The 22499-nt window shown below is 49.6% G+C and overlaps 1 protein-coding gene across 25 annotated transcripts in view; it reads left to right on the top strand.

Annotated features, from left to right (window-relative positions):
• Nucleotides 1–22499, top strand: part of KIF1B (kinesin family member 1B) — a 2119562-nt gene that overhangs the window by 475614 nt on the left and 1621449 nt on the right. For all 25 annotated transcript variants that reach the window (XM_069609972.1, XM_069609971.1, XM_069609973.1 and 22 more), the window contains 4 exons: nt 4899–4978; nt 16819–16925; nt 17341–17424; nt 18319–18499. In XM_069609972.1, coding sequence (XP_069466073.1) covers nt 4899–4978; nt 16819–16925; nt 17341–17424; nt 18319–18499 — 452 coding nt within the window. The remainder of the gene's footprint in view (nt 1–4898; nt 4979–16818; nt 16926–17340; nt 17425–18318; nt 18500–22499) is intronic.

Below are 22499 nucleotides of genomic sequence, written 5' to 3'. Positions count from 1 at the left end.
GACTCCTTTATGGCGGGGTAACGGTTTTGACACTGGCCATAGGTCAACATGGTCACATGCCTCACTGAAGGGCTGGGGCACCCACCCGAGCAACCACATGGCAAGCGCACTTTGGTCCTCAGCAGAATTGAAGTTTCACATCAACCTGATGGAACTTTGGCAAGTAGGCTAGCAGTGATTGGTCTACCTTCCATCAGTTCTGGGGAATAGTGTCCTGATTCTGGTGGACCGCATGGGGTAGCCATGGACTACCTGAGCAGTAAGGGTTGTTTGGGGCCATGGACCTTTCCAAGGAAGCGAAGTAGATGTGGTTCGGGACTTTGGCCAACAAAGACTCCTTTGACAGCCCATCTTGCCAGGATGGTGAATGTGGTGAAAAATGCTCTATGAAAGGCAGGGCTCAATCTTGCGTGAATAGGTGCTATGCCAGCAGGTGCTCGAAGAGCTCTTTGACCTTTGTGGAACCACTTAGGTCAACCTGTTCGACTTCAGTTGCAACAGGAAGCATGAGCTTTTCTGATCAACAGCATCTTTCCACAGGGGACACTGGGAGATGCTCTGCAATTGGAGTGTAACTTTGACCTCCTCTGTGCGTTCACTATGGTTCCCAGTCATTCCTCAGGTCCCCAGCAGTTCAATACTATGATGATTCTGTTTGGCTCTGATTGAGCTTTGCTATTGAGAGGCTTGGATAAAGGGATTAGGACCTGCCACAGGATGCCATTGAGAATCTTCTCTCTGCTCTGATCCTCGCCAGCAAGGCAATTGACAGTTGTTGAGGGGCATATTCATCTTGGTTCGAAGAGGGATCTGGACCCTTTATCTTGCCCTCCAAATTTAGCCCTAAAGCTTCTGCTTTCCCTGGCTCCGCAGTGCCTATACATTTTACAGTAAAAGGATATGTATCTGCCATGTTGATCTTTAGAAGGACGCCAGAACAAGGTGTTAGGCAGAAACCTGTTCAGTTCCCTTAGGGAGCACTGCAAAAGATTTAGGACTACAGGTGTTAGCAGTAAACCCACTTGGTAGCAGTCTGTACCACCCAGATTTACCTGGTAGCTGTGGCTGAGCAGTCAGACTTCCCTCAAGAAGAGTTAGGCAGTATGCAAAGTATACACAATAGGCACTCAGATACAATAACACAAGCAAACACTGACCAGAGCTTTGGTATCAAATTATATAATTATTTATTTAAAAACACACTGTTTGAAACACTCCAGCACTCTTATTGTAAAACACTCTAAACACGGTTACTATTATAATATATACAACCCTTATACCTTATCAGATAAGTCTTAGTAAAACACCACTTATTTTCATACAGAGGTGAGCGCTTAACTAGATGGCACTCCAATAAGTTTATGAAAAAGGGAGGGAAAAAGATAGGATATGGAAAGGTACACCACTCTAAGATTTAGGAACACTTATTAGCAAGGCAGAAGAGCAAAAGTCACTTGTGAGCCAAAGTCTATAGGCTGGGCCCACTCTTAAAGAGAGCAGAGCACAAATGCGCCCAAGATCACACAGTTACACTAGGCTTGGAAAGTCTTGCAGAGAGTTCGAAAAAGTGTTTAGAGAGGCTCAGAAAAGTTTAGCCAGGGTGTCCCAGGCTAACCCAGGTTCGAAAGCCGGGGGCTAAATCTACCCCGTACAGTCGGTGGCAAGGGAAGCCAGGCGGGACACGGTACCTTAAGTGGGAAGGATCCTCCAGCGGTGGCAGTTGTTCCTGGCAGTGGGTGCAAGTCTCGTCGTCGTCCAGGGGAACAGAAGATATCGACTTGGAGGAAAGATGAAGGTCGTTGCACTACCAGGGAAGAAACCAGCCGCAGAGTTTTCCGGTTAAAGGTAGTACCCTTTCATTTGCGGTCGTGGTAAAACGTGGTATCCCGGTTGCCGGGGTGCTTGGCAGAGGCAAGGCGGCCACGAGATAAGTCGGGAAGGCGAAAAGACGGTGAAACTGGTTATCCCCACCAGTCAAAGGAAGAAGACTCTCCGGCGGGAGATCTCCTCGGTCGTTGGGAAAAGTGGTGAGACGGTCCAGCAGGGCTTCACCGGTGGTGTCGTCGTGGCAGGTCGGCTCAGCTTCTCCCTCGTTGGATTCTTAGGTCCTGTGGCGACTTCTGAAGTTCCAGTCCCCAAAGCCCTGCTTTTATGCAGAAAACCCCATTCACTCAGCCTAGCTGTCACTCAAACATGCTAAGTGGTGAGCCGGCCGGCTCACCACTTGGGCCAATCAGGACGGAGTGCGACTTGAGTTGCCTAGGCAACTCAGTCCAGGGTGCCTAAATCCCCCTCCACCCCTCCTAGGTACCCCAGACAGTGTGGCACCACTTTGGAGGGCTTCTGTGGAGAAGCCCGCCAAAAAGTGGAACAAAGGGCTCGACTTTGGTTGGAGTCGCAGAAGAGAACACAAACGCCATTTTAGAACCGAGTTTTGGCAAAAAATACCAACCGGAGAATTAATATTAATTAAACCGGCGGTATGTTCGAGGCTATCGTAATTAAATAAATAAAGATAGTAGCCTCGAACAATGGGAAAATCCCATAGAGAAATATTCGCGGTTGAATATAAAAAGTAGTATCCACTGCCACCATCCAAAACTCGATCAGGCGGGACGGAGACGTGCCCCCTCGACTAACAGACCCCGGGGCAATTGAATTGCCCCAGCCAGTACGTCCACAATATGATGGTTTGTACTGGTTCTGTTCAGAATTCAAGACTAGTAAAGTCAATGGTGACTTTACATGCCCTGGGAGACAGTAGTCAGTCGCAGGGTATGGAGTCTATACTGGGGGGTCACTGACACCCCTGTGTTACTGCACTGAGGGTGCTGTGTAACACATCACAAAAACACATGAAGCCCTATGGAGTAAAAGACCCCATAGCCCATTAAACACATCTAGAGTCAAAGAAACATACTCAAATCATGCCCAAGAGTGAGGGTAAAAGAGTCTCACTCTTGGCAGGAGAAAAAAAATAAACCCCAAAAATCCAGGAAAGCTGCTGGGGGACTCACTAGGTTAGGAAATTCAACCTAAACAGAGAATTCTCCCTAACACAAGGCTCCTTCTTTGATTCTAATTGTATTGCATTGTGAGTAGTTTAGTTTAATAAACAGGTTTTCCTCACTCCAGTTTGTTGTTGCTGTGTGGGATCTAAATCATGTTCTAATTTTTTCGTGGGGGCAGTGGGCTCCTTTTGAGTCTTACTTTGTGTTCTCTGGTTGATGGTGAAGTTCATCTTCTGGTTTGTGATCACTTGCGCTAGGCAGCAATGCTGGCTGCAGACTTTCTTTCAAATCACCTGATTTTTTTTTTTCTAAGGAGAAGGTGACCCTTTGGGTGAGACCTTTCCTCCCTAAAGTGCTCAGAGTTTCATTTGAGTCAAAGAATTGTTTCTAGTCTAATACCCCTTTCCATCCCTCAATAAGAAAAGGGGTTCCATCCCCTGGACTCTAAGAGGGTACTCTTTTTAAAGGAGGAACATACAGAACGATGATCAGCTGTTCATAGTGTTTGATGGAGCCCGACTGGGAAGTGTTTCTAAACAGTTCATTGATGGATAGTAGTGTGCATTTCAAATTGTTATACTCTGGCCAGGAAGGAGGGACTTGCAGACAGGCTAACCAGCTTTGGAAGTAGGCCAAGCAGCTATTGGCGCTTCACTACATGCGTTCTCAACGCACTACTAGCCAGACTCAATCTGGCCAGGTTTTCCACGTTGGAAGGATGGTGTTAGAACGGATTCTACTATAAGTTCATTGTCCTCGCTTTCCTTCCTCTTCTGTATGGTCTGTACTGCTTGGCAGGCTGTTTTAAATGAGAATTCTACAGGAACATGGAGTCCATTAGAAGCGCAAGTTACAGCCATCTGGTAAAGTTATTTCTGATGGATTCTCCTTCCATAGATTCCTGATCGCCCTCCCATCCCACTCGACATGTAGAGAGCTTGTGCCACCTTTTTTTTTTTTTTTTTTTTTTTTTTTTTTTTGCGTTTTCAACTGCCGAGCACCAGTGGAAAAAGGGGGGAATTGAGGTTGCAGTGTGGTGAGTGTTGAGGTGAGCTGACGCAGACCTACACTATGCTCTCTGCAGATCAGTTTCCAATGACCGCTGCCACTTGCAATGAATATCTAAGATGAGGAATCCATGGAAATAATTTTTTTTGTACCCCCAGTGAACCCTTGTAGGGCAGGTAACACAAGTCTTTTTTGGTATGGCTTTGCCAGATCTTTTACTGTACAAGACCTGTGGTACCAAAGAATTATCGGCCTGTAATCTTTTATAGCTGCGTCTGAATGCACAGCCGCTTTATGGGCATTTTGTGTGCTCTTGTCTGTTAAGTTTGTTTTTCCTTCCATCTCTTTTTATTCTCTCATTCTATCTGATATGTTCTCTCATCTCTTGTGATTTGCGATTGCTGCATGTGGTTGGCTAGATATTCCCACCCACACCGTGTGACTTGTTTGCTGATTCCAATGGAGTATTTTCCCCCAAAAAGGTGGGTCCTCTTTCTTACTGTTGTAGATTAGGTTTTAGCCTTTGTTCATCAGGGGGACTGTAGCATAAACTTTGTGTTGACGTATGGCAGTTACCTTTACAGAATTTAGGGTGAGGGCTCAAATGATGTTTGGGGAGTCTATGAACCTTTTCAACATATGTCTTTGCTTGCAGGCATCGTCATATCTTTAAAGTCTAAAACTGTAATAGCAAATAGCAAATTCGGTATGCCTTGACTGCTCCCTGCTCATTCACGTAGGGGAGCACCCCTTAGCTGGGCGAAGTCGTCTTTGTTCTTGGCATGTCCAAGATGGGTCACTGGCAGCGCCGATGGTCATGATAGTGGCTTGGTTGCGCAATCTTGGCTCCTGTTTTGACAGACATTATTTTTGTTTCAGACACCACACCTCGTCAATCTGAATGAAGATCCACTGATGTCTGAATGTCTCCTGTACTACATCAAGGATGGAATCACAAGGTGAGGGCTGTTCATTTCGGTTCTATGCCCCTTTGCCGACACTACTTTTTTCCAATGTATTTCTTTATGAGAAATGTACATTGAAAAAACTCATCAAATGTATTTCTACATTTTGGGGGGCTCCTCCCAAACCCACTTTTCCCATACTGTTAACCCTGCCCTAACTCCCTCCCCACCCCTTTTAACCCGATACCACCCTCCGCCCCATATATTTTGATGAGTTTTTTTTCAATATGTTTCCTAAAAATTGACATTAAAAAAAATGGTGTCGGCAAAACAATGCAAGTTCATAGCTGTGACTGGGAGGCAGAAGGTGTTTGTCCTAGTTCAGGAGATTTTTCGGATGTTCCTATGTCTTGAATATATCGACCTACTTGATTTACACGCTGTTTCGTCAGTTATTCTGACTCTTCCAGTGGTTGACAAAGCACTCAAAGCAAACTCATTGGAATGGAAAAACAAATGTAAAAGTTGCAGTCAACATTTTAAAGATACTCCATTAGGGCCACTTTGTCAAAATATATTCCTTATAGAATATTGCAAACAATAACAGACTATTTACAGGAAAGTAAGTTTTCACAAAACAGGACGACACAGGGTACCAAGAGTGTTTACTGTTCTAGTAAAGTCCCACAGGACATTTGGCGAGACACCTGGGTCACTTTAGGATTACATACGTCCAACAGCAACACAAGGTGTTCCCTCAATAATAGAGCTACATTTCTGAATTGTTGGGTGGTTGCCAATGCAAGTCAATGGCCCAATTTAAGTCTGTTGGTAAATATACCAGGTCTGCCAATTGAATTCAGACCTTGGATGAAGTTAGGGGTGCCAAAGAAAAGGTATTGCAAAATCTTTGGAATAAAGAAAGCATGTTGGTGACAATAGCCAGGTGGTCCGGACAAAGACGTGCATGACAATCCACTGAAGGATCCCCGTGTCAGTAATGATCCTAGATTGTTGCTTGAGCTGTGACAAAGGGTCCACCGTCGTCTGGAAGAATGGTGCCCTAATTCCCTGGGCAAGCAACATAGACAGGTCTTGGAGGTTTGGAGAGTGTGAAAATGCCTGGCAGAGGAACAGATACTACTGGTCCTGAATTAACATTACACACAGCTCCTGTTAGTAATGCGAAAAGGCGGCGCTTCCCCGTTGGATTTGCAGAGGTCCAGCAGATTCTGGCGCATAGTGTCAATCGCCGTCCTCCGAGGAGTTCTTACTCCTGGTGCTATCAAATCCCACATTTGACCAAGTACTGATGCAGTGCATCAGATTTGAATCCCTAAACTAAAGGCATTTGGGTGATCCAATCCTCAGAGATGAATGCATCATTCAAATAGTTGGCGGCCAGCCAATCAGTGCTAGTCACCATTTGCCAACTTTTGCAGGCATTTGTATAGGAAAACTCTGGGGATATGGATTCCAGGCGAATGAGACAGCCCATCCAATCCAGATTTCAACCAACACATACAAGTACAGTTGTTTCCAGGTGAAAGAAGAGAAATCCATTTTTCGAGTCGAGGGTGTCCCACCTACCAGGCCTAGGCCCGAGGAGCAGGGTAGGCCTCGTGATCCACACGCAAGAGTCTTGGACGAGGCCGGGCCCAGCGGGAAGAGCACCACATCGCAGGCAGCTCGACAAAATGGCCGCCGCGCCAGAAAGAGGCACCCATCCCACGCCATTCCAGGAATTCGTCGAAGAACGAGCGTCAAGGTGGGACTGGCCTCAACCAGGTACGTGGCTACAGTCTACCCCTCAGTTGTGCAGGGCAGCTTTGCTTGGCGTCCATATGGATAGGGTACGCAGCGGCCCCAGCAGCTCCCCGCTACCCTGTTGGCACCCCCTGCCACCTCTTTGGCCAGTGAGGAGGTGCTCTTCGAGAGTTTCCTCGGCCTCATGAAGTCGCCTCAGATGGGGGTTATTATCAAACAAAGACGCCATCAGGGAAGTCCTCCCTGCAATGCTAGAGGCACCACAGATGCCTCTGCCGACGCCTGGCGCAGCCAATTCCTCCGGCTCCACAGGGGGCTCCACTGCAGCCTCCGCATCAGTCTACCGCAGTCTCTGTACCCCAGCCTCTGGCGCCAACTCCTCCTCCTCCTCCTCCTCCACAAGATCCTCCAGATCCGCAGGATTCGATGAGGAGGATGATCCAAACACGCCATCTTCGGCAGGGCCTTCTGCAAGCATCTTTCTGGTCTGGCGGAGCACCTGGGCCTCCCCCAACCCGAGGTCAAGCAGCCGGCAGAGGGGGAGGGGGGGTTCTAGCTGAAGTCCTTAATCCCCTCTGCCAAATCGGGGATTCCTATGCAGACCGATGTAGTCTCCCTGGCCAAGATGGGTTGGCTCAAACCCCACTCGGCCCAGCCGGCCAATCGACGCTTGGATGCCAAGTACAGGCAGGTGGAGGGGAATACACTCTTGCTTTCGGGCCCATCCTCAGCCACACTCTTCGGTTATAGCTGCAGCATCACTATACTCCAAGCCCCAGTCGTCCTCGGCCTCTTCTTCTGTGGCGCTGCTAGGCAAGGAGGAAAAGATCTTGGAGGCATATGGCAAGAAACTCTATTCCAACACCTCTTTACATCTATGTCACGCCAACGCCGATGCCATGCTGGCGCCAACCAGAGATTATGGCAGGAAATAGCGAACTTCCTCCCAGAACTCCCCATCCAGTGCCAATCACGCTTTAAGGCGGGGCTAGCTGAAGCCAAGCTGGTGGCGCATGACCTCATGGAATCCACAGTAGCTCATATCAATACCTCAGGCCGTGCCATCTGTATTGCTACGGACATGAGAAGAACAGCCTGGCTCTGGACAACGAAATTCAACCCGGATGTCCAGGAGCGCATTCTAGATCTACCGTTCGAGGAAAATGGGGGGCCTCTTCTACTCCTGTACGGATGAGAAGCTGGACAAAAAGGAAAACAGCTTGCAAACGGCAAAGTCTTTATCCTTACAAAAACCACGCCCAAACCATAAACCCAATTTTAGCAGCGCTCGGAAAGGGGTCGTACATATGGAGGGTTCTGCGGCTTCCAGGAACGCAGATCCAGGCAGCCAGACAACTTGCCATCTCAGAGCCGGCGCAAGCAACAAAAGGGGGGGGAGGGAGTAAGGGCTTTTTCCAGTCCCCCTCCTCAGCGACAGCCTCCGAGTGAAAGAAAGCATGACACGCCCCTTCGGGTAAATGTGTGTCCAGTGGGGGGCAGGCTTGCTCTCCATGCACATTTCTGGCGCCAGAATTTCGCAGAACCCTGGATCCTATCCGTAGTATCCACGGGGTACTGCCTTCCTATCCCAGCCTCTCTTCTGCTCCCACAAGATGGGACAGCAACTCTTTTGGCGGAGATCCGGTCGCTCGTAGAGAGCCAGACAGTGGGGGAAGTCCCAGCCTCCCAGCGAGGCTTTGGCTTTTACTCCAGGATTTTCGTCAATCAGAAGAACCACCAGGTGGGCCTGAGAGTTGTGCTGGACCTTTCCACCCTCAACCTCTCCTTACCCCTGCAAAAATTCAAATATGGTTACGCTAGCATTTATAGCGGAGACATTGGACAAGGGAGACTGGATGTGCTCCCTGGATCTGAAGGATGCGTACCTACACGTCGCGTTTTGGCAGCCTCCTCGTTCTTTCCTACAGTTCAGGATCATGGGCTACCATTTTCAATACAAGGTCCTTCCTTTTGGCCTCAACTCAGCCCCAGAGTCTTTACCAGACTCATGAATGCCGTGGCGGCCCACCTCCGAGCGCAGGGTCTCCACATCTACCCATACCTCGACGAAGGGCTACATCTCCGGAAGCGGTTCTCCACTCTTCCCAGGCCTTTATGAACATTCTGAACGATCTGGGCTTTTTTCGCTCAATCTCAAGAAATTGCAGCTGCAGCCTACGCAGACTCTGACATTCCTGTGCCTCATCTTTGACACGTGCTCTGAGAAGGTCTTCCAGTCGGAGGACAAAATCTTGTCCATCAGGAGGGCCACCGCCCACTTCTTCAGCACAGAAGTGACCTCGGCATGGTTGTACCAACATCTCCTGGGTCTACTTGCAGCGGTCCTATTAGCCTTGCCGCACATGAGACTAAGTATGAGGAGGATTCAGCTGCACTTCGCGTTCTCATGGAACCAGGAGTAGGGCTCTCAATCCGAGATGATCAACATCCCTCCATCTCTCCACCTGGACCTAACATGGTGGTCCAGGGACTGCAAACTACGGACGGGGCCACCATCACCACAGACTCCTCGCTGGGGAGCCACCCTAGACGGCCTCTCGGTCCACGGCACCTGGATTCAACAGGAGCAGGAATACCACATCAACTGGTTGGAGATGAACACCATCTGGCTAGCGCTCAGAGCATTGCTACAGCTTCTCGGGGGCAAGGTTGTCCTCATCCAGACGGACAACTCGACCAGCATGTACTAGGTCAACAAGCAGGGAGGCACCAGGTCCCCTCCTCTGTGCAGACTGGCAATCAGCATGTGGGAGTGGGCCCTGGAAACAACATTTATCTCATGGCAGTCCACCTCCTGGAGGAATCCAACCTGGAAGTGGACAGGCTCAGCAGGCTGGGAGCGGACAATTACGAGTGGCAGCTAAACAACCTCGTTATTCAGGAGTTCTCCAGCAAGGGGTCTGGCATGGATTCACATGCTCGTGAATATTCCCGTCATCGGGCTGGGAATCCTCGGTAAAGAAAAAAATCAGTTTCAGTTTCGTTTCTGAACTGTCTTTCTACTAGTAACCAATCACTGGTCTCTGGGTCATACGGGCCCCAGCCAATGACTGCCCTCACCTAAGCTCCTCCTCTGGCAGCCATCTTCAGATTTTTACTGCACGTTCAAGTGTTGGGAGTCCTTGTGCTATAGCTCTCAAGCCTTTACTGAGTTTTTCCTTTTGTCTAAGAGTCTTCTCTTATTTTTCGGTCAGTTTGAGCCTCAAGCTCCACCGATTCTTCTTCCGATTAACGGGGACCCGTTTCTGAATTTTTCTACGCCCCTCAAGGGGGATTTTTCATAGAGTTTCTCTTCTTGGAATATTCTGGAAGATCTTTGAGTCCTACCCCGCGTGGACATGGCCCAGGACAATGGAGACACGATGCCTACTGGATCCAAGCTGTTTAGGAACTGCCCTGATTGTGGATTGCAGAACGTCTTTAAGGAGGATGAGCACTCCCGGTGCCTCTACTGCCTTCACGCCGACAATGGAGGAGGACTGTGCGTTCTGCAAGAACATGCCCGCTCGGACCATGATGGACCGTCGTAAACGACTCGCTGACTGGCTGGAGGCGAAGAGCCCAGCAGCAGGGGAGAAGAAGTCCAAGCGGTCTTCTAAGACCTTTGAGGGCGCTCCAACATAAGGCAAAGCACCGCGGGCACCGGGAGTGCCGTGGTTCGGGTTCCTCAGGCAGGGCGCGATGTCCCAGACACCATCAACCACGAGCCAATGCTCTGGCTTGGGGAAAAAAGGAGGTCAGAGAAACCGGGTAAGCTTCGGGAGAAGCCCTGGTCGATCCCAACGGAGAAAGCCAAGGGGGGGGTGAGAGGCGGTGACCCTCCCCCTAAGGTGAAGGCCCCAGACGAGGGCAAGGTCGTGAGGGCCCTGATTCACCTGGCGAAGGCCACGATTGCAGGAGTCGTGGAGGCACTGGCGAAGCCTGTGGAGGCTATCCCAGTGGAACCGACTCCTGGGCCTAGAGTTTCCCTGCCACCCCGGAGGGAATCATCATTTCAACCGAATCGAAGACCCCCGGGACGAGAAAGGGGGGGGGGCACAGTAGCCATAACGGACACAGATACCACCTCCGAAGATGAGCTGGTTGGCGCCACGAAGATCCTGGACATGAAATTTGAGGAAGTCCGGTTCTACGGGAGGGATCCCGACGAGGTGAACGTAGAGAGCAACGGTGGAGCTGACTAGGAGCCGCGGGCCGTGGAGGAGACAGAGGATCCCACGCCCCAGCCGTCCCTCTCGTCACAACCGATACCTATTCCACAGGACAACACAGGAGCGATCTTGATGGCTATCCAGCCCTGTGTACAGAGATGAGGAAGAGGTTGCCCTTACCCCCAGCGGACTATCCAGCAGCGCCTGGACTATTGGGAAGCCCACCGAACAAGCGGAGGCGAATCCATCCACCCCCTCCTTTCCAGCCTTCGCCTCCTTCCCCTCCGCCGAGGGATGAGACGGGAACGGAGACGGCGACGACTGACAACGACGGTGGTGATGACGCAATGGATCTCCCATCACCCCCTGCCACCCCTCCCGACGAAATTGGCTCCTTTCCACGCCATGATCGCCAGGGCATCTGAGCTTTTCCAACTTTGTCCCAAAGAGCAGAAGGAGGGTTTCCTCTACCAACGACGGGAGGCCAAGAGGAAGACAGCGTTACTAGACGACATCTTGAACAAGGAACTATTGCTGCTCAAGAACCCGTCCACGGCTCCTGCAAAGAGGGACCGGTATGAGAAGTAGTACCGGGTCCCAGATTCCGCCCCGATGTGCCTCAGAGCTCAACCGTCCTTGGATTCAGTGGTCTCTGCGGTGGCCAAGAAGAAGTCAGCAGGGGCGACGGCATCAACTTCCACTTCCCCACCAGACGGCGAGGGGAAGAGGCTGGACGCCATGGGACAAGTCATCTTGTCGGTGGTGACGACCATCAAGGCGATCAAAACGCCCTTGCGATCATGGCACGCTATGACAGGGAGCTGTGGTTCAAGATCGCTCCTCTCCTGCATTTCCTACCAGACAAGAGGGCGGAGGCCCTTGAGATCCTACAGGAAGCCGAGGTGGCGTCCGACCACGCCATCACGGTTGACATAGACACCGCCAACACTGGTTTTCGCCAGATGGGAAACGGCGGTTGCTTCCGCCGGCGCGGGTGGTTCAAGGCCACCGACTTCCGTCAGGACGTTCAGACCAGGGTACTGGACATGCCCTCTAACAGGAACAACCTGTTCGGCCAGACAGTAGACAAGTCACTGCAGGCCATCAAGGCGGACACCGAGACGCCCCGGGCCTTGGGTTCTCTATCAACGGCGGCCGTCCTTTCAGACCCCCGGAGGCAGGTCTCAAGCAGCCTCCAAAGGATTTGGTGGTGGTTCCTCATCGTAGCGCCAAGCGGCTCTCTCGTCATCGCAGGAGGTCTACAGAGGCCGCAGCAAGGATGGAGGACACCGTCCTCTTGGCCAAGGAGGCCAAGGCGGCAAGGCCTCAGTGAAGCAAGATTAAACCGGCTGTGACGTCGGGCCCCCACCCGAGCACCCCGGTGGGAGGCCGGCTGGCGCAGTTCGTCAGCGCGTGGGAGTCCATCTCCACCGACTGTTTGGTCCTGGATGCTCTGGCCAACGGGCACACTCTGGAATTCCAAAGAAAGTGTCCCCATCTACCACCCATGGCCAGGAAGGAAAAACACGTTCCACAGCTACTTCTGGAGGTATGAGCAATGCTAAAAAAGGGCGCGATAGAACTCATCCCGAAGAGGCTCCGGGGCTCCAGAGTATACTCGCGGTACTTCCTCGTCCAAAAAGACAACTGGCGGTTGGCGATCGATTCTGGACATTCGCCGCCTCAACAAATATATCAAGTCCCAGAAGTTCCGGATGGTCACCCTTCATCACGTGCTGGGACAGCTGGAGGAGGGCGACTTCCTGTCGTCGCTGGACTTGGAGGATGCTTACTTCCACATACCCATACGCAAAGGACATCGAAAGTTCCTAATGTTCGTGGTCCAAGGGTGGAACTAACAGTTCAAGGCCCTGCCCTTCGGGTTGAAGTCGGCGCCAAGGGTCTTCACCAAGTGCCTGGCACCGGTGGCGGCGCGGCTGCGCCTGCAAGGGATCCACGTATATCCCTATCTGGACGATTGGCTCATCCGAGCAAAGTCAAGAGAACTCGCCGTCGATCACACACGAAGACCGTCAGCCTGCTCACGGAACTGGGATTCTCGATCAACTTCGCAAAGTCCCACTTGGTACTGTCGCAGAACGCCCTGTTCCTGGGAGCCAGACTCGACACAGTGGCACGGTTGGCTTCACCGTCAGAGGCGAGGACGAAGGCCATCCTAGGCAAGGTACAACGGCTGTTGACCATGGAAGTGGCCAGGGTGAGGTCCATCAAGTCCCTACTCGGCATGATGTCATTGTGCATCTACCTCGTGCGTCTGTGCAGATTGCGGATGCGGCCGCTGCAGGAGTTCCTAGACACCTGTTGGATGCAAGCGGCGGGCAGCTTTGAAGACAAGATCTCCCTCAACGAGACTTTCCGCCAAGCGATCTAGCGGTGGGCATGGACTTCCAGACCCCGGAGCATCAGGAAACGGTGACGACAGACGCCTCCCTGGAGAGATGGGGAGCGCACACCAGAGATCTCCATGCAAGAGGCCTTTGGCTCCCGGAGGAGAGGTCACTACACATCAACGTCCTGGAGCTTTGAGCCGTGTTCTGGGCCCTCAGGTCCTTCCTCCCGTCCTTCAAGGGTAAGGTGGTGAGGATCTTCACCGACAACACCACCACAATGTTCTACATCCGGAAGCAGGGGGGCACCAGATCCCCAGCCCTATCCAAGGAAGCGCAGGATCTGTGGCACTGGCCCGTGGCCCAAGGGATATTCCTGGTACCCTTCCATCTGGCTGGAATAAAGAACACCATTGCCGACTCGCTCAGCAGGGAGCTGCGCTCTTGCGGCAAGTGGGAGCTTCGGCAGGATCAAGTGGATCTCCTATTCCGACGATGGGGCAATCCCCAAATCGATCTATTCACGACGGTGACGAAAACCAAGTGCCGGAGGTTCGCCAGCAGGTTTCCCCAGCCGGGGAGCATGGGCGACGCATTCTCATTCCCCTGGGATTGCTTGTTCTTGTATGCGTTCCCACCGTTGCCGTTGCTGCTGCGATTCATCAGTCAACTCAGACGGTCCTGGTGCAGGATGATCTTCGCTGCACCGGCATGGCCGAGGCAGATATGGTTCCCGGACCTTCTGGACATGTCAGCCCCCCCCCCCCAGTCAAACTGCCGACGGACGCAGATCTTCTCGCCAGGGAAGGAGGCGCCATCCTACATACCGATCCGGGATCGCTGAACCTGCAGGCCTGGCTCCTGCAGCACTAGAGTTTGGAGGGTACGATATCCCGTGTGACTGCAAGGAGGTGTTTGCAAAGGCCAGGGTGTCCTCGACTCTTAAGTGCTATGGACACACGTGGAAGAGGTTCTCTGTCTGGTGCAACGCACAGAAGATCAGCCCTCTGCGGATTACGGCCCCTCAAGTGCTGCCGTACTCTGTCGCTGACCAAGGCGGGGTTGGCTCACACCTCCCATCAAAATCCATCCGGCAGCTTTCTCCCGTTACACCAGAACTCTGTGGCGGTCGTCTCTGTGGTCTCATCGCCTGCCTGGTGAAGGAGTTCATGAAAGGACTGTTCCGCTCGTTCCCGCCGGTGAAGGCTCCGGCCCCGGCGTGGGAGCCCAATGTGGTGCTGACCAGGCTCATGGGTCCCCCATTCGAATCCTTGCATTCGGCAACGCTTAAGTTCTTATCGTGGAAGACAGTGTTTCTTGTGGCCATCAACTCTGCACAACGAGTGCTAGAGATCCAGGCCCTCTCCTGTAAACCTCCATACCTGACATTCCACGAGACGAGGGTAGTGCTGAGGACGCACCCCTCCTTCATGCCCAAGGTGCCGTCGGACTTCCATCTCAACGAGCCCGTGGTGTTACCGGTTTTCTTCCTGTCGCCGGCTGAGAGGACTTTGCACTCGCTGGATGTGGCTAGAGCGCTGAAGTTCTACGTGGACCGCACAAAGAGTTTTCGGAAGACGTCACAGCTGTTTGTGAACTTTGGACCTGTGAATCAAGGGAAGACCCTCTCGAAGGCTTCCATTTCCAGATGGCTCTCCGGCTGCATCATGCACTGTCACCGGTTGGCAAACCGACCGTTGCCCGGCCGTCCGAGAGCCCATTCAACCAGAGCGATCGCTGCTACCACGGCGTTCCTGTCTGGGGTGCCCCTGCTGGACATCTGCAGGGCTGCTACGTGGAGGTCGACTCACACCTTCACAAGATTCTACTGCGTCGACCGGGATTCCCGGGAGGAGTCCAGAGTCGGCCAAGCAGTGCTGCGCAACCTGTTCGCTTGAAGGTGAGCCTGGTGAGGAGGTAATAGATGCTTAATGTTGAGTTGTTGAAATGCTTAATGTTGAGCCTTGCCACCTCCCGTGGTTGCATGTGTATACTGCTATGTATTCTTGTATTCATGAGCATGTGAATCCATGCCAGACCCATGCTGGAGAACAACAGTTACAGGTAAGTAACTTGTTCCATCTTCAACAGGTGGGGTCACCCCCACGTGGATCTCTTTGCCACCTGGCACAAGAGGGTCCCCAGTTCGCATCCTGGCAAGGTCAGGGCCCCGGCTCTCTGGGCAACGAATTTCACCTCCAGTGGACGGGCAAGAACGCCTATGCCTTTCCACCCACTCCCCTGATCCACAGGGTAATTTGCAAAATCGAGCAATCTCGCTGACTCCTCATTAGTCTGACCGCTCCATGGTGGCCGACCAGACCATGGCTTTCGGAGCTACTCAGCCTCTCAGAGGTGTCCCCGATTCACCTTCCGACAGGCCCAGCACATCTTCTGGCACAGCAGGGGGGCAGAGACATCCACCCTGCCCCAGGGAAACTAGCCCTCATAGCATGGTACCTGAGCAGGTAACACTTCGGCACCTCAGCCTCTCACAGGCCAATCTGGAGATCATATAGGGCGCCAGGAGCAAAGCCACCAGGGCCCAGTACAAAAGCAAATGGACCACATTCTGCCACTGGGCAGACTCCAAGGGTATCAACCCCTTGGCTTGCACTTTGGACGACATGCTCTCATTTTCGGCACACCTCGCTCATTCATGCATGCAGGTGGACACCTGCCCCACATACCTTGCAGCCATTGGGTCTTACAGGAACTCTGAGGATGGCATTTTCTCCTCCTCCAACCCTATCGCCAAACATCTGACAGGTCTCGCTAGGCTCTACCTGCCCATTAAGAGACTGTACCGTGTGGGACCTTAACATAGCCTTGGGCGCCCTGGTGCACAAACCATTCGAGCCAATGGCATCCGTGGCCATCAGGCTGGTCACAATAAAGACGGCCTTACTAGTCGGCCTTACCTCAGTTCGTACAATCAGCGAGATCCATGCTCTGGTCACCTTGGAACCATGTACCACCTTTCACAAGGACAAGGTAGTTATGCGGACACACCCGGCATTTCTGGCCAAAGATCCATCTGCGTTCCACTTGAACAAGGTATGCCTGCCCCCCCCACCTCGCCTCACTCTAAGCTGGCCCATCCTGATCCCTATGCATAGCAGGAATGATGCTTTGCACTGAATTGTATGTTACGTCCTTTTTCCGCAATGCATGGCGGGCCATGATCTCCCTGTCTTGAGGATATTTGACATGGGAGACTAGGGGCACTTTTGCCGTAGCCCGTACCTTGGTGGCCATAAGGTTCCCCATAGGGCATAAAAAGTAGTGGCGCCCCCCAGTGAGATCTGGATGGGGCTTGCTGGGGAAATAATGTTAGTAGCATCATAGAAAACACCAAAAAGAAATATGTTTAGGCACTCGCAGACATAGGCAGAAAGGGATTTTCTACCTAACCGTTCTGGTAGATGTGTATTTAAAATGTCTCTGATTGGATGGGGGTGGGTGGAGGGGGCTAGGAGACATTTCTCCTAGCAAATGGGAGTGTTTAAAAGGCTTCTGTGCATTTGAGGCCTGGGTCAAAGCTCTCCTAAATTTGGTGTATACTGGGATGTTCCTTTTCATGTCACCCCCCTTTTCTTTCCTATAGAGTGGGTCAGGCCGATGCTGAGCTGCGACAGGATATTGTTCTGAGTGGAGCCCACATAAAGGAGGAGCACTGCAGCTTCAGGAGTGAGAGGACCTTGACTGGCGAAGGTGAGACTGTTCTACTGGGGCACAGGTGTCGGAAAGGGGTGTATGGACTAGAAGATCTCTAATACTTGTTTGCCTGGAAAAGGCAGGCTGTGGACTATTCTCTGTGCCATCATCCTTTCCTGTTGGGATATTTTGGAGTTCTAATTTGCAGCATACTGGTTCTTTATTTTCTGCACATCGATGCTCTGGAATCCAGAGATAATGACTTCCAAGTTTTTATTCTGATGGAGGTTCCACACACAGCTGTTTTTGGCATGGTGTGTGGTTATGCCTTAATTCTCCTTGTAGTGCTTCTTACTCCCACTTAACACATTCAAGTTCGTAGCCTTTCGTGAATCTTGGGCCAAGTCTGTTGGTCTCTACTTGTGCTAAACTGGAAAGTCTTTTGACGCTCTATCCTTCTGTTACTCTTCAGTGATCGTGATGTTGGAGCCATGTGAAAAGTCAGAGACCTATGTCAATGGGAAGCGTGTGGTCCAGTCTGTGCAGCTGCGCTCTGGTGAGTGTTCCATGCGAGAAAGAAGGCCATTGAGTGCCTCCTTTCACAGCTGCAATCTGTGAGAGTGCAAGTGGGTTGATAAGTCAGTGCAGGTGAGTGTTTGTGCGTTGACAGTAAACCGCTGTTCTGTGCATCTGTACCCTTGTGCATTATCACTGTGTGAACAGGAAGAAGGCGCTAAAGTTGCAGTTTTGGTATAGGATCTAGAGGCAAATTGATATTAGTTTTAAGTACAGTTGCCCCAACAAGCAAACGCCTCCTCCAAACCCTGATGTGAGCTCACAGACTGTCTTGAGGTGTGGAGAACATCTATGCTTCTCTGTAAACATTATCGGGAATATCTTACTGCAGACGTACACTGCAAGTAGACCTCTGTAATATATTCTTTATATACAAGTAACTATTTTGGAACCACCAACTAAATGCCAGAATAAGCCCACTTTGTAAATATTTACCAGATGGAACAATGAAAAATTAGTAAGAGGTCACTTCAGTCTATGTAGCTGCTTTCTGGTTAGCTTTCCAAGCGTTCATACAAAGGTGGGTTGGTTGGGGCCATACAATTGTGCTCTGATGAGTCTTACATAAATGAAAAAGGAGCAGTTGCTTATTCAATGTGGCCATTATATAGTGCCATGTGATAATGGAAAGGGGTTGGTGAAATTAATTCAGCTGGCCTGTATTTGGATCGTGCAATTTTCATCTACAGGCCATTTTACGCAATAGTTGTTGGGTGGCATTACTGTATCTCCACGACACCGGGTATCTAGTTAAAGATGATGCAGGAGCGCATTGACATGCATGGTTTGCTTGCGTGAAATATGTCTATTTGAGCCCAAGCCATAATAGCAGGTCATCATTTGTGTTGTGTACTAAGTGTTTTCCCTCCTTTAGGAAATCGTATCATCATGGGGAAAAATCATGTGTTTCGCTTTAACCATCCGGAGCAGGCACGGGCAGAGCGAGAGAAAACTCCATCAGCAGAGACACCCTCTGAGCCTGTGGACTGGACATTTGCACAGAGGGAGCTGCTGGAAAAGCAGGGTATCGATATGAAGCAGGAAATGGAGAAAAGGTAATGGTCTGACAGAGTTGATATTTCATCCTTTCGATTTAGACAGGTGGAAGCTTGGTGATAGTGCAGCACAGCCTGTGGAGCCAAGGGTATTCCAGGCATGCACTGTTATTGCAAACTGCAGTGATAGGGACACCAATCGCTTGTACCTTGTGCAGCGTGGGTGCAAGGGTTAATGCTAACATGGTGTTGGCATTGTGTCCTGTTTGCAAGACAATGGCAGCGCTGGCATAGCGTCCTTACACCCAGTGGGCTGCTGTGCAGACCTAGGATGTGACATCCTGCATTAAGATGGGACATTTGCACATTTTATATCCTTGCAGCTTTTGGTCGATTTGCATGCAACATTCTCACACCCTGCAGAGCAAGGTGAAGTCAGTACATGCATGTTGCACACCATAGTGACTATTATTTTCCCAGTTCATAGTGTTACCAGATTGGACTTGTCTCAGCAAGGATGGCGGTTGTTTGTTTGCAGGAAAGGTGGCTATGGATTTAGGAGCACAGTGCTCCCTATGATGAGTGCCTTGTACGTAGTAGTTAATAAATGATTATCAAATCACTCTAACCTTTTGGGAAGATGGCACACTAGATGAGAGGATGCCTTACAAATGTCAATCTGACCTGCTTGGCCAAATTGGCATCCCTCAACAGCTGTTTCCATTAAGCAGTGCTTATAAAAAAGCATGTGGTGTAGCCCATTTTGCCATTTTACAGATATCGTTCAAGGGTACATGCTTTTAAAAATCATCTTTAGTCCTCAGTTAATATACATGCATCCTCTTTGGATGAGGAACCTTTCTTATTGGCTAGTACTACCTAGCGAATTAGACACCATGCACTCCAAATGTGTGGTACAATTATTATAGTAAATCAATTCAAGAAAATATAAAACAGGTTTAAGGTGCAGAGGAGAAAAGAAACCGCCCTGGCATATGGGTTGTCAATACAATAGAACAAGAGTAAGTTCCCTGTTGTGGGAACTCCCGTCCCCTGCACACTGTCTATGGCTAGAATAGCCTAGTAATTTTCGAATAGTAGAAATAAGTATTTCAATTCAAGTCACTGTTTTCTCTGTGGGTCTGTTTATGCAAATAAGACCAAAAGTAGTCAATTCAGTCTTTTTTTCTTTAACGGTGATTTATTCCAAATGTATGTGCCCAACGCGTTTCGAGATTCATTCTCTTCATCAGGGGCTGTGAGTTCAATCAATTTCCATTTATCTATAAATATTCAACAGAAATACGAATCAATAAGTGTATAACATCCAAAGTAATCATAGTGTAAATCGTCTAAAAATTGTTCTTGTACAGAAATCGAGTTCAATCATCATATGTCAACACCTGATCAGATTTCTCATAATGTGACAATTTAAAGAAACCAGAATTTTTTACAATGTTGCCCATCCTAAATTATAATTTCTGAATATAATTCATGATAAATACCATGTCAAAAATAGAGAAAACATATGTTAAAAAAGAGCATTGTGTAAATGATGAGATATGCTAGAGATTAGCCTCAAGAATATGTCTATGCTTTGGACTAAGTGTTCTGACTACATAAGTGAAAGAGAAGTTAAAGCACTTACTCAAGTATAGGGTGTGGCTAAATTCCAGATGTAGGAAAGCGGGCAAATAAGTGTGGCTGAAGCGGGTAAACCGAGAACAAGTCTCACTGTCAAGAAGTCCGTGTTCCTACGGACAACAAAACGGGCTAAAAGTAAAGAAAAATAAGGACCTGGGACTTGAAGTATGCCAAGGAATGGTGCGGAACTAGTCTAAGAGTACTTACAATAGGAGGAATCATGAGCTATCCAGTTCTTGCCTTGTCCAAAGCAGCTGAACATGGCGGCATAAATATACGTCGTGCGAGTGACGTCATCACTTCGAAAACGTGTCTGACGTCACGAAGGTAAACAAGTGGCGTTTGTTGGCTATGCTTGTGACGCAATTGCGTTGTGAACACAGTTCTTATTACTATTGTAATGGAAGGAACAAAGAGTAATGTGCGAGATATACAACCAAATTATCTGATCCTGTCTGCAGGTAAAATCGCGTGTTGTGAGTGTATGTAAAAAATCAAAAGAATCTTATAATGGGAGCGATAGCATGCGATCTGGGATACCTTTCACTGCTTACTTCATATCAGTAAGGGTATTTCTAGGACTCAAAGAGCAGTGAAGTGCCAGAAAGACTGTTGTTGTCAGAATAAATAGTAAGGTGCTATGGTATATATGGTGTATAGCTAAGATGGTTCCCGTCTCCTAAAACTGGAGTGCACAATCTGATGCAGTACTAGACATTTCACAAAATAAGTCAAAAATACAGGTAGGTAGTGGCCATTCAACATAGTATGTACAATCTGATTTCCTATAACCATTTAAGGTATGAAGCATATACATTTTGACAACAATCTTTGCAGTATCATTATCAACCTTGTTCAGAGGAAGGATCCTAAGTAAAAATCTTCATTGAGACCATGTGGTTGGACTGTGTCTAATTTATGTATCTACCATAATTCCCTCTGGGATCGTTTCTTAGCAAAGTCCCCACCCCTTGGTAATGAGTGTAGTTTCCAAAATTACCCATCGTAGTTGGGTGATATTGTGACCATTTGAGTGAGTGCCATCCAGTTCTGACTGGATGTGGATCTTTCCGACCCCTCAAGCCAAATCTTTGTGTATGGCTTTGAAAGTGGAGTTCTGGGGTTCTGCTGGCCAGTCCTCATTGGATGTACAACCACTGCAAATGATTAAGGGATGATGATTGGTGGATTGAGGTAGCCCCGTTGGTGCGGGGAGGGTTTGGGGCTCCTGAGCCTTTCCTTAGTACGTACCTACAATCAAGCCCGAGTAGCTGAACATGATGCATTGTGAAGGACCTTTGCTTTGGGCTTGTGCTGATTCCTTCATATTTTATAGTGAAGCTCTTCTGCCTCCCATGCAGGGGAATCCTGTCTCCGGCTCTTCCTCCTGATCCTTGCAGGAACCATTATAGCGTCCTTCACTTGAGCACTTTGTATGGTAGTGGTAATGTTTATTTATAAAGCTCCTATACACAGGCAAGTGTTTCAAAGTGCAAAATTCAGAGATGATAATAGTCTGCACAGGCATAGTAAGTGAATATAATACATTTAATAATTGAGATACAGCAAATAGACCTGACGACGATTCAGCAGTTTTACCAAGTGATCATTAAAGTGTAAAGACCAGGGAGAACAGACAGATGATCTTCAGGCAAAAGTGCATTCGGACAGTGCAAGTGCACAGGACGACCAGAGGAGGGGGAGGTCCAAGTGCACTCAGTCGGTGGAGACTGTGGTAACTGCAGAGAGAGCCACTCTCGGGTTAATTCTCAAGTGCATTGAGTGAGGGTGGGTGCAGGGCCCTGAGGTAAGTGCAGAAAGGACTGGCGGGGGTGCCCTGGATCAGTAAGACTCAGGTACACTAGGCCCCCGGTTGGCAAGCTGTTAATTCTGATATTTTCCCAACTAAAGAGATGTCGGTCCCACTCCCAATTTCTGGCAGACTTGCATTATTATATCAGGTAGCATTGGCCAAGGTATTTGTTCAGCCCCCCCCCCGAGGCTCCGCATCTTGACTCATTTGCAACTTATTTTGTACATGCAATTCTTTATCTGGTGCCCATTCCTTTCCACTAATACACAAAGCACCTGCTTCATACCGTGACCTAGTTTCATACACTTCTAGGCCTTGCAGACACAGCTTGTCCTCAACATTAAGAATAGCTTTTACACCAATCTTGGAGCCAAACCCTACCTCTGCCAAGCATGTAGAACCAAACTCTGGAAATTGAACATACTCAATATCTTAGTTGAGAATAGGTAAAGATCTGGTATCCTTTTAAACATTGAGAGTATTACCCCCTATTCAATGGTTTTTTAGTTTATCTATTATCACTTGTGAACCAGAGTCTGAGTACTGCATAGGGTGCTAAGTCCTCTTGACTACGCTCACGGCCAATAAGGTTATGTCCCCCAC

Source organism: Ambystoma mexicanum, chromosome 8 (genome assembly GCF_040938575.1).
Source record: "Ambystoma mexicanum isolate Mex_15411 chromosome 8, UKY_AmexF1_1, whole genome shotgun sequence".
NCBI lineage: Eukaryota > Metazoa > Chordata > Amphibia > Caudata > Ambystomatidae > Ambystoma > Ambystoma mexicanum.
Note: the sequence above shows the minus strand (reverse complement) of the source record. Positions and strands in the feature narration are given on the sequence as shown.